This window comes from Onthophagus taurus, chromosome 7, assembly GCF_036711975.1.
Source record: "Onthophagus taurus isolate NC chromosome 7, IU_Otau_3.0, whole genome shotgun sequence".
Taxonomy (NCBI): domain Eukaryota; kingdom Metazoa; phylum Arthropoda; class Insecta; order Coleoptera; family Scarabaeidae; genus Onthophagus; species Onthophagus taurus.
The window spans coordinates 40,060,758-40,077,705 of record NC_091972.1 but is presented as its reverse complement, the minus strand read 5'-3'; the positions used below and the strand labels follow the sequence as shown (position 1 = coordinate 40,077,705).

The following is a 16,948-nucleotide window of genomic DNA, read 5'->3' as shown; positions in this document are numbered from 1 at the left end:
ACTAATTGTTTATCAACAATACCTACATTAGACGCTCCATAATTATTCCTGCAATTTCTTGCTATAATATTTATAACAATTCTCAAAGCTGCTTATCAACTTATCGTTTATTTTTCTTTCTTCTCGTGTTTGAAAGTCGACAAAACGCAGAAATCGTAAAATATCTATCCCAAGACATAGATGCTCGATAAATTTGCAATCTTTTCGTTCCATAAATCCTTCTTACTTTCACGTGATTCCCGAAAACGGCCTACACGGTCTACCGGTTTCCATATTTTATTTGAATTCACTTTGTAAAATTCAGTCTCTTTTCCATTTGTATGAGTAATTATAATGACCATGATTTCATCATTTATAAACAAGTCAAAACATTGCTCCACGGTTTCTACACTCTCAGAATTTGCAGTGAGTGCAGCATCATATTTAGCATATTCTATATCTTTGTCGGGGAAATATATCTTCATGTTCGTCCTACAAACATTTTAGACTTTATCGTGTGGTACGTTGTTATTACTGCTTTCACCGTCAATCTCATCACTTTCAAAATCTGCTAGTGAATCATCTGGTACTGCATCTCTAAATGTTAATGATAATGCTAAAATATGCCTAAATATCGTCATCACACAATTTCGTGTATCTAGTCCAGATTTACTTATCGCTACATCGCTTTATCACTTATTACCATCGTTTTCAATTAATCTCGATGCCCTTTCCAACATTTCTCGATGTCGTTCATGTTAACTCTTTCTAATTATTCTCGATACCATTCGCTACATCTCTCAACACCAAATTTAAAATCCCTTAATATCGTTATTAAGCACATTCCATATCATCTTTGACATTCCACAACATCGCTTATTCACTCCTCATGCTGTTTCTAATATGCCTTAACATTGTCTATGATATCTCTTAAGATTGTCCTAAATTAGTCTCGATAGTCACATTCCACTTTACATCTTGTAAGTAATGTGTCACAGTCACAACATTCTTTGACATGCCTTAACATAGTATTTAACTATCTAGTGTAGATGTTGTTCTTAATATGCCTCAATATCAATCTTGATATCTCTTGACATCGTCTAACATGCCTCAATATTGTTCCCTAAATCAGGTGAGGGTAAGCATGTGATCTTTCAATATTCATACGAGCTAACTTATATCGATACATGCCATTACCATAACTACCACAAAGAACTTACTAATAATAGTTTATTGTTTCCCAGAAGGTTACAATTTATACTACAATACTTATCGCTTATACAATTTTTAAAAGAACTTACTATATCTTCAGGGACCTTCGCGGTTGACGAAGTGTCTTGCAACGCCCTGGAAGAACTGTGCTGGCGGCCGTACTTCGGATATGGAAGAATTCAGTTCCGACTGAAAGGAAAGGGAGTGGAGAATCCCGCACCTACTACCGAGACGACGGAGGCTGTGACAGTCGCCCCATCGACATCATCAGCTCCCGCGGCAACAAGCGCCAAGCGCGTGAAAAGATCGCCAGGTGTGAAACCCGGCCGAGGTGGGATATCCGCACGTGCCGGGGTGTCCAGCAGGGGGCGTCGTGCAGGTGCTCGTTCTGCACCACGGGAGAGTGGAGAAAGAGGAAAGTCCTCGACTCCTGCCCGAGGCTCGAGAGGGCGCGCTGGAATGAGAGGGCCCGGTGGGACGGCTGCTCCATCCCATGCGAGAGGTAAGTAGGGGAAACTGTACTCAGCTCAGTGGATAAGTCTATTAACTGTTTACAGGTAAACCTGCAGCACGCTAGGGCGGCTGTCCTTAGCAGAACCTGGATGAGTAAGCGAATTGATATTGCCCTCATTCAGGAACCATGGCTCGCCAATACCGGGCGCATCAGCGGACTCGGTAATTTATCCGGTAAGTTACTTTACTCAGGAGATAGACCCAGAGCTTGTTTACTTATCAGGAACAACATTAATGCTTTCTTAATCTCAGAGCATAGCGACCGCGATTGTGTGGCTGCGGTTCTGAGAATCCGAGGTGAGAAGGGCTGGACAGAAATTGTCATCTGCTCGGCATACTTCCCCGGAACGGAAAATGACCTTCCTCCGGCCGCTGTGCGAGAGATAATTGCCTGCAGCCGGAGGAATAACCTGCAAGTTGTTGTTGGATGTGACGCCAATGCCCATCACACAATGTGGGCAAGCACCAACACAAATGAAAGAGGTGAGTTACTTTTTGACTACCTATTAGGGGAGGGGCTTACTGTTAATAATGTAGGCGCCAAACCAACCTTTGTTACCAGAAATAGAGCAGAGGTACTTGACATTACGTTCAGCTCAATTATATTAAGCTTTAAGATAACCTCCTGAAGGGTATCCTCTGAACCGTCGTGTTCAGATCATAGACATATTCAATTTAAAATTGATCTAGGGATGAAATCGGACTGTACGTACCGTAATCCCCGTAGCACTAATTGGGATCTGTTTAAGAGTTGCCTTGCAGATAACCTAGTTAGGAACTGTGATCAGGTTGAAATAGCCACGGAGCAGATCTCTGTGGCAATTCGCTCTGCATATCACAGTAGCAGTCCACTGAAGGTGAAAAGTAGTAATCGGGGCACACCCTGGTGGAACGAATCTCTTAGCTCCGAAAGACAAGAGGTCCGAAAGGTTTTCAACCTGGCCAAGATATTAGGTGAATGGGAGAAATATAAACAGGCTCTAACGAATTACACCAAAAACATACGTAAGGCAAAAAGAGAGTCTTGGAGGAGGTTCTGTGAGGGAGTGAAAAACACACCCAGCAGTGCAAGAATTCACAAGATTCTCGCTAGAGATCCGGCACTACCCCTGGGCTCACTTAGGCGGCCTGACGGTAGTTTTACGGACTCTAGCAGAGCCTCGTTGGAGCTTCTCATGCAGACTCACTTCCCAGGAAGCCTGATGATGAGGGCCGATAATGCCACAGCGGGCTATTCCTGCAAGGCAAAGCGCCCCGGAACAGCAGCCTGGTATAGGAAAGTCCGACAGACTTCAGTTATCAGTAAACTTTCACGAATTCAACGAGTAGCTGGATTGGCAATCTCTGGTGCGATAGGCACAACGCCAACTCTAGCAATGGAGGTTCTGCTTGGCCTATCTCCTCTGCATTTGCATATAGAGAAAGTTGCTAGACATGGGTGCTAAAATCCTTCTTGAAAGAGGGTTGAAGAACTTGACAGTACGAATTTTCTCAGACAGTCAAGCCGCTCTGCACCAGGCGCTGCAAGCCGTGAAAACGGTGTCGGGTCTGGTTAATGATTGTAAGAGAACATTAAACACACTGAGTTGTGATAACAGAGTCTCTCTGATCTGGGTCCCGGGTCACTCTGGGGTTGCTGGCAATGAAGCGGCAGATAAGCTAGCACGAGATGTCAGCGCTGAAGCGTTTGTGGGACCGGAACCAGCAGTTGGTGTATCATTTGCGATGGCCAAATATAGGATTGGACTGTGGGCTGAAGAGAGACTTCGCCTACTGTGGACCAGTTCTCCTGGAATGAGACATGCTAAGGTGTTTATTAACATCGCCACTGTCAAACCCGGGAATATTTTAGGACTTGCCCGTAGTAGCATAAAAGTTCTAATGGGTGTTTTTACTGGGCACTGCCGATTAAAAGCACACCTCAACTTGTTGGGTTTAGCCGACGATGTTGAATGCCGACTATGTGCGGAGGAAGCAGAGACGGTTGAGCATGTTTTATGCCACTGCCCTGCCGTTAACCGTATCAGATTCTCGATTTTTGGGTCGCAGTTTATCTCCTCAAAAGATCTGAATGACCTTTCGCCGAGCAAGGTATTAATGTTCGTTAAGAGCATTGGACTGCACGGTGAAATTTGATAACGATATCTATCGGGGTACAATAGATCCTTAGGGTCGCGGTGCAAGGTTGGTTGGTCCGCCTACCCGATATGTATTCTATGTAATGTAATGTAATATAAAAAGATTAAAAAGAAACCCCCAATTTGTATTATTGGCTCTATATAATTTTTATGCATCTTATTCATGATGAAAAGTAAACTTACTTTCTTTCAAAATACTTATACGTTATTCGACAAAATGCATTAATTTTTATTAGTACAAATTTATGTTTACAAGTCAGATGAAATAAAGATATTGACTTTATGGGGAGAAAACTTGCCTTGTAACGAGATAATCTCTCTCAATAACATATCATTGTCCTAACACAGTGCCTCAGGGCCCTAATATCCCGCTACATCATACCTGCCCTACCTTAACATTGTCCCTATCTACGCTCGATGTCGGCTATGATACCCCGCATTGTTTATTTATACTAAATATTGTTACAAACATGGTTCAATATTAACCCTCGCAGTACTGACGTTTCGCCAACTGCGGCGGACGGTGCCTGGGTCAACTGAGACCCGAACAGTTTTTGTTTGTATAGAGATAGAGTATAAAAATTAAGCTTTTACCATAATGATTTTGATTTAGTTTATTTCTAAGATAAATTATATCAGTGATATGTAACATAAAAAAATGTTTATTCATCTTTGCAATTGATTTTATGTATCAATCAATGTTTGTTGTACATGTAGAATGTACATTACAAACATACATATTTTTGACAAATGTCACATTTTATTTTGTATTCATCACAGATTTATTGTCGTTTCCGACACACATGCTACACCTTGAGCATTTTCCTAATATTTTCCTCGTTTGTTTATTTATTTTTCGGTCTTTTAATTGCGCCCACAATGTGTTTCAAAAATCCTACTGCATAATGGAAATGAATGCTGTGTTGTCTATATTTGCGGAAACTAACTGCTCAGATAAATTTTCAAAAAACTGTTTTGTTCTTGTTTTTATATTACCAGCAGCCCAATCCGGATTTTTGAGTTGCCAGAGTACAAATGCATTATAGGCTCTAATATCTAGGTGATGTAAAAAAAGCGACAGTGGCCAACGTAGTGTTCATCCCCGGCAAAAGTATTTTATCTAAAACATCCACTCCACTCTTTGTTGAATTGTAATAATTAACCTAATATTATTTAGCTTTGTAATTATTCTCTTCATTAGAAATGCCCCTCCGCTGTGCTTCCGCATTTCCCCAAATAAACTTAAAAATTAGAACAATAAAATGTATTATCATCACGTAGGGCCCACACTTTCAGCCCATATTTTCCCGGCTTACTCGGCATGTACACCTTGAATGGACATCGTAACTAATTGTTCATCAACAATACCTACATTAGACGCTCCAAATTATTCCTGCAATTTCTTGCTATAATATTTATAACAATTCTCAAAGCTGCTTATCAACTTATCGTTTATTTTTCGGCCATTAATAAGTAAAATGCAAAAAAATGCCTTCAGTTCTATACGGTCTACCGGTTTCCATATTTTATTTGAATTCACTTTGTAAAATTCAGTCGCTTTTCCATTCGTATGAGTAATTATAATGACCATGATTTCATCATTTATAAACAAGTCAAAACATTGCTCCACGGTTTCTACACTCTCAGAATTTGCAGTGAGTGCAGCATCATATTTAGCATATTCTATACCTTTGTTTGTCGGGGAAATATATCTCCATGTTCGTCCTACAAACATTTTGGACTTTATCGTGTATGTATCACACGATAAAGTCCAAAATGTCATTACTGCTTTCACCGTCAAACTCATCACTTTCAAAATCTGCTAGTGAATCATCTGGTATTGCATCTCTAAACGTTAATGATATTGCTAAAATATGCCTAAATATCGTCATAACACAATTTCGTGTATCTAGTCCAGATTTACTTGTCGCTACATCGTTTTATCACTTATTACTATCGTTTCCAATTAATCTCGATGCCCTTTCCAACATTTCTCGATGTCGTTCATGTTAACTCTTTCTAATTATTCTCGATACCATTCGCAATATCTCTCAACATTAAATTTAAAATCCCTTAATATCGTTATTAAGCACATTCCATAGCATCTTTGACATTCCACAACATCGCTTATTCACTCCTCATGCTGTTTCTAACAATGCCTTAACATTGTCTATGATATCTCTTAAGATTGTCCTAAATTAGTCTCGATAGTCACATTAAACTTTACATCTTGTAAGTAATGTGTCACAGTCACAACATTCTTTGACATGCCTGAACATAGTATTTAACTGTTCTCTAACTATCTAGTGTAGATGTTGTTCTTAATATGCCTCAATATCAATCTTGACATCGTCTAAGATGCCTTAATATTGTTCCCTAAATCAGATGAGGGTAAGCATGTGATCTTTCAATATTCATACGAGCTAACTTATGTCGATACATGCCATTACCATAACTACCACAAAGAACTTACTAATAATAGTTTATTGTTTCCTAGAAGGTTACAATTTATACTACCATACTTATCGCTTATATAATTTTTAAAAGAACTTACTCTATCTTCAATTCCTCATAATTGCACATTGTTAGGCAAAGTACACTAAAATAGGCTCGATATCATTTTCAGAAATGCGTTTAAAGATTCAATTTAAAACGTGCTTTATTTCATCCTCAATTCTCATATCTCATATCTCGTCTAAATAGTTTTAGACGTGAGACTGTGTAGTCCACTTTCTGTCGCGCTCCGTTTTAAGGTGGTTTTTCTTGGTAAATACGCGCTTCTGTTACTTTTTTCTTCTTATCTGGGGACCTAGTATACCTTTATAATATCAGTGCTGTTTGTTTTTGAACCTATAAATTAATAAATAGGCAGTAACAACTTCATATGTGTTATATTGATAACCGTAAGTGGTTTCGGTGTTTGTTGAAACGTGTTTCATCTCGGCCACTTTTTGCTTGAACGTGAGTTCTCTCCTTCTATCATCGTATGTACAGGGCAAATCAAAATCCTCGCGTTTGTTGGTTCTAGTTTGGATTTATCTAATTTTTTTTTTCTTTCTTTTGCTTTGTTCTTTCTCACCATTACCTATTTCCTTGTCTTCCGCGGCCCGTATCTCTGTTTAAGTCGCTGGTATCGGCCCGCCAGCGTGAAAGTGTACTACCTATCCATATCCCACTTTGAGTGATTATGAGTACTAATTGTGGTGTATATTTGGGTGACCTAAACCCTACAATTGAGATTTCTTGCGACCTATGTCGTACTTTTATTCATACTTCATGCAGTGGTTTATCAAGAAATGAATCTCAGTTGCTAAAATCTAAAAATCGGAAATTGACTTTTCATTGTCCAACATGTGCTGATCTTAAGCAACAACTAACAAAGTTACACGAACTAACAAGCCTTGTTGTAACCCTGCAGAATGATCTGGAAATCCTTAGAACTGAACGTTCTTCTGCCGCCTCCACCGTTACTGCGGGACCGGCTGTGGATCAGTCATATGTTGAAAGCATTGTTCAAGAGATTTCGGACCGGGAAAAACGTAAGAGTAATCTAGTAGCATTCAACTTGCCTGAGCTTCCGGATGGTAGTAAAGTTGACCAGCAAAATGATGATGTTAGATCTATAAAAGAGATACTTAACTATTTGAAAGTCCAGACACCTAATTTTACTGTAAAGCGATTGGGTAAATTTGATCCGTCGATATTGAATCGCAAGCGCCCATTGAAAATCTCTTTTTCCTCCTCTGATGTAGTTCACAATGTTCTTAGGAATATTAAGTCATTATTAAAATCTGATAAGTTCAAAGCTGTTGTTTTAACAACAGACAAAACACCGTTGCAAAATTCTTTCTACAAATCTCTCAAAACACAGCTTGATACCCGCATTGCCGCCGGCGAGGTGAACATAAGAATTAAATATGTGAATGGGTCACCTAGAATTGTATCATCTGACAGTGACCGAAGTATCCAACGGGGAAACTAATAGAATCCAACAAGAAGACCCACACACTTCGTTTATTTTATCAGAATGTGCAAGGACTACGAACAAAAACTCACCAATTATACACAGCCACAAATTCTACCGATTTCGATATTATTTTGCTTACCGAAACATGGCTGTCTCCGGACATCACCAACTCTGAGTTACTGCCTACTACATTTAATGTAATTAGAAATGATCGTAATCACCGTCTTGTGGATAGAAGAGTGGGCGGTGGCGTTCTTATTGCCTGCAGTCAGCAAACCAAATTTTTCAACTGTGATATGTCCGAGATTATAAATCTTGCCCCGCTAATTGATGTGGTTGTTGGTAAATGTGTCTATTTCTCGATCAGCATATTTATTATTACACTGTACATACCTCCTGATGTTCCGCTGGATGATTTGGAACTGTTTCTTGATTCGCTTAGTATCAGCTTGATTGGAAAGAATATTATAATTTGTGGCGACTTTAATTGCTTCCGTTTTGTGATGTCCGAGAATAGCCTCGACCGCAAATCTTTCCTTTTGAAGAACTTTGTTGATACTTTAAACCTAGTTCAACATAACCATATCTACAACTCTAGAGGTAGGATACTCGACTTAGTATTTACTAACTTTAACTGCGAAGTAACTGCAGAGCGTGACGTTGCACCCTTACTTACTGAAAACTTTAATCATCCTGCACTGAACATCTCCATTAAATCTCAGAATATTGAAGATGCTCTAGTGTTTCCATCAAATAACAACCTTCGTTTTAACTTCCGTAAAGCGGACTTTCGTGGATTGTATGACGATATTGGTCGTGTTGTCTGGTCTGATATATTGATGTGCTCGGATATTAATATTGCTGTGGAAAAATTTTACTATAATATCTATAACGTTATTGAAAAACATGTACCCAAATACTGCTTATCGCCGTCGAAATTTCCTCTATTTTTTTACTGGAAGCACTAAGCGTATATTGAATATGAAGGAGCACTACTTTAAGAAGTGGAAGAGTTCTAAACAGCTATCATATTACGATGAATATGTTAGGTTGCGTCGTTTATCCAAGGATGCAATAGTTTCTGATTATCAGGCTTATCTCGTGAATACCGAAACTTGTATATTGACCAACCCCAAAAATTTCTGGCGTTACGTGAATCAGAAACATGGTAATTCGCGTATTCCAGGCTGCATGACCTTTGCTGGCTCTGAAATCTCTGATCCCCTGGAAATAGTGCAGGCCTTCTCTGTCTTGTTTTCTGAAGCTTTCAATCCTGGACTTACAACTATCGGTAACTGTAACCAGCAAGTCAACTGGCCTGGACCCTTCTACATTACTCCATTTTCTATCGAGGAGGTAAAAATCTGTATGAAACGACTAAAGAATGACTCTACCGCTGGCGACGACGGTCTCCCGAGTTTTATTATTAAAGATTGTGCACCCTTCCTCAGCAAACCTTTAACCTTTATGTTTAATTTATGCTTAAAAACTAAAACTTTTCCTGCAGTATGGAAAAAAACTCGGATAACGCCGGTTTTTAAGAAGGGAGACAGATTTAGTATTGAAAATTACCGACCTATTAGCATTTTGAACAATTGCTCAAAAGTCTTCGAAATGTTGCTATACTCCAGAATGAGTTACTGTGTTGCCCATACATATCTGATCATCAGTACGGATTTATGACTGGTCGTTCAACTATGACTAATTTAGCAGAGGTAACGCAGTTCATCAGCGAGCACATGGATAAACGGGAACAAGTTGACATAATTTACACAGATTTTACAAAGGCATTTGATAGATTAGATCATGGAATACTTCTTTCTAAACGCTGCAGTCTTGGATTTACCAATGATTTCGTGGATTTAATTTCATCTTACCTCTCCAATAGACTTTGCTATGTGAGCTACAACGGTTTTAAATTTAATACGTTCACTGCTGGCTCTGGTGTTCCACAGGGTTCCAACCTGGGTCCCCTTCTATTCAATGTTTATCTGAACGATCTATTACGACGACTTGATTGTAATGTGCTTGCTTACGCCGATGACCTAAAGATATTCGCTCGTGTAACATCTCCTGAAGACTGTGTTATCTTACAGCGCAATCTGAACATTATCAGTTCCTGGTCAATACAGAATGGAATTGACCTTAACATAGCAAAATGCGTTGTCGTATTTCACACAAGGTGTAATAACCCATTAAGGTTTAATTATAGTGTGGGAGTTGAAGCAATACGCAGAGAACGCGCTATTCGAGATTTGGGTGTCTTATTCGATGACCAGTTGCAATTCAAAGACCATGTTAACGCTATAGTAAAGTCAGCCTCTGGTGCATTGAGTTTCATCATCAGGCAATGTAAAAAATTTAACAACGTAGCTGCATTAACAGTACTTTTCTATGCGTTTGTTCGTACAAAATTGGAATATGGTTCTATGGTTTGGTATCCTTATTATACTTCTCACCAGCTCATGCTCGAGAGAGTGCAAAAGAGGTTCTTAAAATACTTACATTTTAAAACAGTTGGTCAGTATCCGGAGCGAGGTGTTGACTACGTTGCGTTATTGGAAGAATTTAATTTTTCATCTTTGAACAATCGTAGAGAAGATGCTAGTAGAAAATTTTTATCGAACATCGTCAATTGTACTGTCGGCTCACCTTCACTTCTTGCTCGAGTTGGATTCATTATACCCAGACTTGGTATTAGGAATAGCAACACATACCAGGTGCCGATCGCTATGGCACGGAACGCAAATAATGAAGTTACCACTTAAACTATATACTTATCCCTTATTAATTTTGTAATTTGTAAAATATCCCTATTGTGACATATTATTATTATTACTTTTTTTTTCTCTTGTTTTTGTTTTGAATTTATCTGAATTGCTATTAATTTTTGTTCTGTGCGCTTCACATCTCACTTTACCTTTTCTTCTCTTTGTTGTACATTATCCTGTAATTGGGTCTTCCTGTTGGATAATAAAGAGATATATTATTATTATTATTATTATATCTCAATTTCTTAAATTTCTACTCTCAATACATATCTACAACAATCAAACACGCAGAAATAATTTATGGCAAATCAAATTTTCATTAAAGTTACTTTGAAATGTTTTTTATATCTCAATTCGTTGTTGAACTAAGATTTTTTAAATTTATATACTTAAATATTAATGTATAAACCCAGAGTATGGTTAAAATATTTGATTGGCTTGATTGATTAACTATTAATTTTGACGTAATGTCAAAACGTTTTACATGACTGATACAAGTAATTTTTTTTCTTAAACTTTTATACACATACTTTTATTGTTCACGGAGAGATTATGCGACGACTCATTTTAAAGAAAATGAACGGAAAACGAAAAGTTTCGATAGTTGGTTTACGGCAAAAATTCTTTGCGGTAATCCTGACAAGTAAGAATCAAAGAAGTTTCATTAGTCTTTTTGAGACGTATGATTTCTTTTTAGTGGCGTTCGTACATCGTTCGGATGCGATGCCGACAAACCCCGGATCTTTAAAACAGAATATCATGACTGCAGATATCTCAGGAAGTGATCTTCTTGGAGCTGGAAATGGTGGTGGTACTGCAATCGGTGGTGGCCCTCAACAAATTAACCCTCAAGATCCAAAACTTACTCCGGTTAGAGGCACCAAAGATGAGCAATGTAGCGATAAGGGTACAGTAAGAACAAAGTCTTAATGCTTATTTTTATTTGTTCTTGAAAGTGTAGATAGCATAGTTAAGAAATATAATTTGATGTTAACATATATTGGTACATATACTCTACAATTATTTAAAAAAAAATTATGGTTGTGTTGTATTTTTTATGTGGTAGATCTTAATTTTTAATTTATAGGTTATTTCAGAATTTACATGATGGAACATGGAATTACAAACTAATTACTACAGGAAACATGATTAAAGTTTTAATTTACAACGTGAAATTAAACTTTCCCGAATTTAATTACTTTCAAATTTTCGTTTCCACTCAGCAATTAATCAACGAATTTTGAAAAAAATCCACATGAAAAAAAAATGGTTTAAACGTTATATAATCAATCAAGAGGAAATAACAAAAACGAGGTACTATTTTTTTAATTCTACTTTTTTTTTCAATAAACTTTGCTATCTACACGGTCAAAGTAAAACGCCCGGAAATCCCGTTCGAGCGTTTCCCGAAAAATGACCTTTCATCTCTTAACCCAATCGCAGAAATGCTGATCATGAAGCTACAGCATGACCTGAAAGACGCCGAATGTACTCTGCAATCGCAAATGAACGATTTCCAGCGAGCCCTCGCCAATTCTAATGTCGCTGAACGTCAGGTCGACCGCTTCGTCGACCAACAACTGAACGTGCTCAATCAAGCGCTGAACGTGGACAGAGCAGCAATTTGCCATGCGCAAGAAGTCGCCTCTGCAAAAGCATGTAGAGTTCGGCAACAACCACCATTGAAAACCCAAAGGTTTGTTCGTCTTATGAGGACAATGAACTCTAAAGGACAAATATATCATTTATAGTGGTTTTCAACTGTTATAATATGTTTAGAATTTATCAGGTCATTTATTAATTTTAAAACCAAAAGATATGCTTAAATATTTAAAGATACACCAGATACACAGTTTTTTGAAAAATTAAGAAAACGTAATCTACTTTCGGTTAGGATATATTTTTGATTAGGAAATAGTAGTATAGGCGCAAAAACATAAAAAATCGAACATTAAATTTGTTTATTCCGATTCTATTAACCTTTTAACTAGAAAGGACGTCCCCCACAATATCATCACTGTTAACTACATAGATATCATAGCACAACGGAAATGGATATCAAATCCGCACTAACTTCAGAAGCATTCTTCGTAGCAGCTACGAAAGATGTTGCTTCGCTCAATTTCAGTCAACTTTCAGTAACGATCAAGAAAATAGCGAAAGCTGAATGCCGAAAACGACTTCCGATTCAGTCTCAATTTAATACCCACCACAAAACTGGCAAATGAAGCGAACTACACAACTCACTCTTAGGTTGTGTAGAATTAACCGGACAGAAAGCTTTGAGAAAAAAACTGCTTCTAAGGTTTACCGAGAAAGTACGTTATCCTTGATGGAGAGGTAACAATTGGACATTTCAGTAAATGTAGTCAATCTACCGAGCATACGGCACAGATCTTCTTCAAGGCATCTATCGACAGTTACGTCAACGAAACCTCTCACTTTTAAGAGCTTAAAACTACCTTCATCGCCATTAATCAATTAATCGATGATTACCTGACCTCAATCTTTTTCAACCTGGGAGCAAAACCCTTAGACGCAATATTCATTACTCACGAATTACTGTCATAACTTCAGTCTAGTTATGGTTGGACCTCTGGAGTCGAAGATCTCTCCACAGACTAAATAAGTTGTCATTGGACTGCGATATTGTGTCTAGTTGTTTGGACGGTGAAAATCGTAATGCAGTGAGAAGAACCAGAGAGAAGAAGAGTTTCGAATTTCTTGCATGTCAATGCAGTTCGGACTGCGACAATACCGTTATGCACCAAATCTGGATTAAAAATGGCTCTTATAGTTGAGTCTTAATATCCCTGATTAGTCCATACACAACTATAATTTTGCAAAATCCAGCTTTTACTGAAGTAGTAACCTACACGACTACAAACGTTGCTTTCCACGATTATATGCCAAAACCTTTAATTCTGCGGTAAACCGTTGGAAGGGTTAAATAAGTAATTAATCTGATAATGGAAAATCGATTTTGCTGTAAGTCGACGATGTTGGTCATCTCATTTCCTTTTCTTCACCCCTGGTTGCTATTCTGCAACACTTCAATTTCCGTCCCAGCTGCTGTTACATTATAATGCTTTTCGTTTATTTAATTCAATAATACAGTAGATCCATTCGGTTTGATCTACTTAATCTGCTTGGTTTTAGTGATCGCGCTGCTGTCTATAGACATTTGATCACTAAGTCTAACCGAGCTGCTCGGTTAATGTTTTGCAAAACACATCGTCAGTGGATGCAACGAATTAATATTCACCCGATGGCAGCGTCTGGATTAGACGGCACTCTAAAGATCGCCTCCTGTTCAATAATAATACGTTAAAGTCCTCCAATAGTAAAGTTCGGCGGAGGTGAGATTATGGTCTGGTGGTGTTTCTCTTGGTATAAATTAAAACATTTGAAATAATGTGGTTCGATAATCTCTGGAACGAATTGGATCCCAGAGTTTGGTTACAAAACGTATGTGCTTTCTCCAAGCCGAGTAGAAGAAATTGCTAACCAAAATCACACAAGAACTTGTGGATAATATGCTAAGGTGGATTAAGGTTGTAATTGTACAACCCCTTGGTTTTTCCTGCTTAGCGCAATTTTTGCATCATCTTCTTACAGTTCTTGAGTAATTTGAAGTTGTTCTTTACCCGATATCCTTTACACTATTTTCGGAACATGGCTTTTGCTCTTGTAGTTGTCCAACTAACCAATACAGTCTACAAACTTTTATATCAGTCCAATGGGCGTGATCAGAACATATAGCTTTATTCCATATTTGTGTTTCTTATTTTTGATGAACTCCCTAGACAGTAGTATCTCTTGCCATAACACATAACATGAGTACAAGTGTAGTGCACAAAAATTGGAGAGGAAACGATTTCTAGTTATGCTTTTGGTAATAGTCAATATCAATTTTATTTTGGAATTGCCACTGTTATTATATCACATTTCATCGAATCACCCACAAATATCCCCGAAAGGAAACAGACATCGCGTGTGCAGAAAGTTATCAACATCCCTATTTAATCTCGTTCACAAGAAAAGGGGTAAGTGGCGAGTAATTTCTAAGATTACAAGAAACTAGCAGTTGACAAAGTCACAAATTGCACAAAGTTGCATTAAGTTTGGAGATTTTTCCGACTTATGCTTTAATAATAAAAATATTAAGATAAGAGAAAAAGAAGGTAAGATAAATGTTTTTCGTAAACTTAAGATCCTTTAGAATTTTCATTGTCCTCGTTCTTTTAATTTTTTTAAATATTTTGATTAAAAGCGTCCAATTGTAGTAAAAATAGCTTTGATGTGGTCACAGATCGAGTCAGTTGGACAGCCCCAGTTGGTTGGATTCGGAGGTGCAACAACCCAATCGAGGAGGAGGATTACCCTCGGATATTTGGCCGGAAAACCGATTGGTCTCAAGAGGAGGGTTGCAGTATCATCGGTGATGTCCCTTTTGATTTTTACTATACAGATTTCACTAAGTAATAGTACAATTTAATGTGTATACTCATCATTTACCTTAATAAAAAAATCTTCAACAATAGGATGGTTAACATTTCCAGGTTAGTTTGTATAATATATGTACCAATAACTATTTCATTTCATTCTGCTATCTACATACATATATTAAAAGCAATTAACCAATTAAAAACTTGATAACCAGAAAACATGATCTGCAAATTACAACATGATTTAAAAGAAGCCGAGCAATCAATTCAGAGTCAAATCGCCGAGTTACAACGTGCTCTCAGTCAATCGAACGCAGCCGAGAAGACTTCTGGGAGATTATTCGATCAACAATTAAACACTTTAAATCAAGCAGTTAACGGGAATAAGGCAGCTCTTTTTCATGCCCAAGAAATGTCGGCGAAAATCTGTGGAAATGGTCCTACGAGTACACGTTATCAACGGGTGATCTCAAATAATCAGGATGATGATCGAATTTTAACCACTTCAACTCCTGGTAACAAAGAAAAAATTCAAAACAATATTCGACCGCACGTTCCATCAGCACCAAGCGGAAGATCGCGTGATTATACCGAGGATTACTTCGTTGAAGAAACTCCGTAACGTACAATTAAATTTTTTTTGTATATTTTAATTAAAATAAATCAATTAACTTAAAAGAAAAAATTAATATATGTACCAATATTCCCAAATGTATTGCTATCAACACTTAAAAATTTTTAAAAAGCCACACAGAGTAATTTTTAGAATTTTTTAAGAATTGCTGATCATGAAGCTAGAACACGATCTTAAAGAAGCCGAAAATACAATCGAAGAGGAATTGCAAATGTTGCAAAAAGCATTGTGCCAATCTGCTAACGCTGCAAAACAAGCCGATCAATTAGCCGATAAAGAAATCGGATTTTTAATGAACGCTCTTTCAATAAATCGTAACGCAATGTGTAAACCTCAAGAATGTGGCAATGATAACGTACGAATTAGAAGTCGTTCAAAAATTAGTAACAACAATAATAAAGTTCAAAGATTCGAATTAATGCCGAGAATCATTCAACGAAACACACCAAAAGAAATCATCGGGAATGAAAATTTAATCATGAATACCCAAAAGAAAAACACTCAAAGTCGATATGAAAAGCACGATTACGATTACAACTTGGTTGATGCTCTTTAAAAGTATTCTTTTTTATTTGTATATTTTAATTTTTAATAAATATAAATTTTTATTTTTGTTACAAAGAAAATATGTACCAAATATGACCTTTTTGCTATTTACACTAAAATCAAAATCAAATAATTATTAATTAACCATAAATTACTGTACCTTAAATTTTAGTGTGCCTCTTACAGTAAACATGGTAATTAAAGCTCAACAAGAGTTGAAAGCGGCCGAAGAAGCAATCAAAGGACTTGTTTGCGAATTGGAAAATGCTTTGGCTAAGATTCGGATCGCCCAGCAACAGACCAAGCAATTAGATGATCAAGAATTTCGTATTCTTTCGGGTGCATTATCTGGTGCAAATAATGCATTTGAAAAAGCAAGCACTTTGGAAAAATGTAATACTTGTTCATCGGAGAAACCGGGATTTTGAAATGAGTAATTCAAAATAAGTTTTTTTATAAAGAATGTTTATACTTAATTGAAAAATAAGGATTTTTTAATAATATACATAATATATGGATGATTTGTTTTATTTTAACTTAAAATAAAATTTTCTCAACAAGTAACTGTGAACCATATAAAAGGGAATTGATGGGATATTCAACCAGTACATATTATACAGAGTGTCCTATTTAAAAAACTTATATATAGTGCTAGTGTAAAACTAGAACTAACACTAGACCTACAACTAGAAATATTCGGGTTTAGCCGTCTTGAGATATGTGCGGCTGAATCCGAATGT

The 16,948-nt window shown here is 37.2% G+C and overlaps 1 protein-coding gene across 7 annotated transcripts; it reads left to right on the top strand.

The window, feature by feature from the left end:
• Positions 1-11,020: 11,020 nt before the first annotated feature.
• On the top strand, positions 11,021-16,726 carry LOC111425832 (uncharacterized). 7 transcript variants are annotated; one of them, XM_023060103.2, is made up of 4 exons: positions 11,021-11,223; positions 11,278-11,487; positions 12,024-12,276; positions 14,893-15,121. In XM_023060103.2, exons 1-4 carry the CDS (start codon positions 11,133-11,135, stop codon positions 15,023-15,025), a joined length of 687 nt encoding a protein of 228 aa, XP_022915871.2. In that variant the 5' UTR covers positions 11,021-11,132; the 3' UTR covers positions 15,026-15,121. The 7 variants fall into 7 exon arrangements, with proteins under 7 accessions (XP_022915871.2, XP_071054158.1, XP_022915863.2 ...); XM_071198057.1 differs by having other exon boundaries at positions 14,876-15,121; XM_023060095.2 differs by having other exon boundaries at positions 14,867-15,121.
• Positions 16,727-16,948: the final 222 nt, after the last annotated feature.

What these genes read in the sequence shown, in the direction of transcription:
- LOC111425832 (XM_023060095.2), top strand. Translation starts at nt 11,133, where the DNA reads ATGCGACGACTCATTTTAAAGAAAATGAACGGAAAACGAAAAGTTTCG. An exon ending in CTTTGCGGTAATCCTGACAA is followed by an intron (nt 11,224 to 11,277) that starts GTAAGAATCAAA and finishes ATTTCTTTTTAG; the next exon opens with TGGCGTTCGTACATCGTTCG. An exon ending in TGAGCAATGTAGCGATAAGG is followed by an intron (nt 11,488 to 12,023) that starts GTACAGTAAGAA and finishes ACCCAATCGCAG; the next exon opens with AAATGCTGATCATGAAGCTA.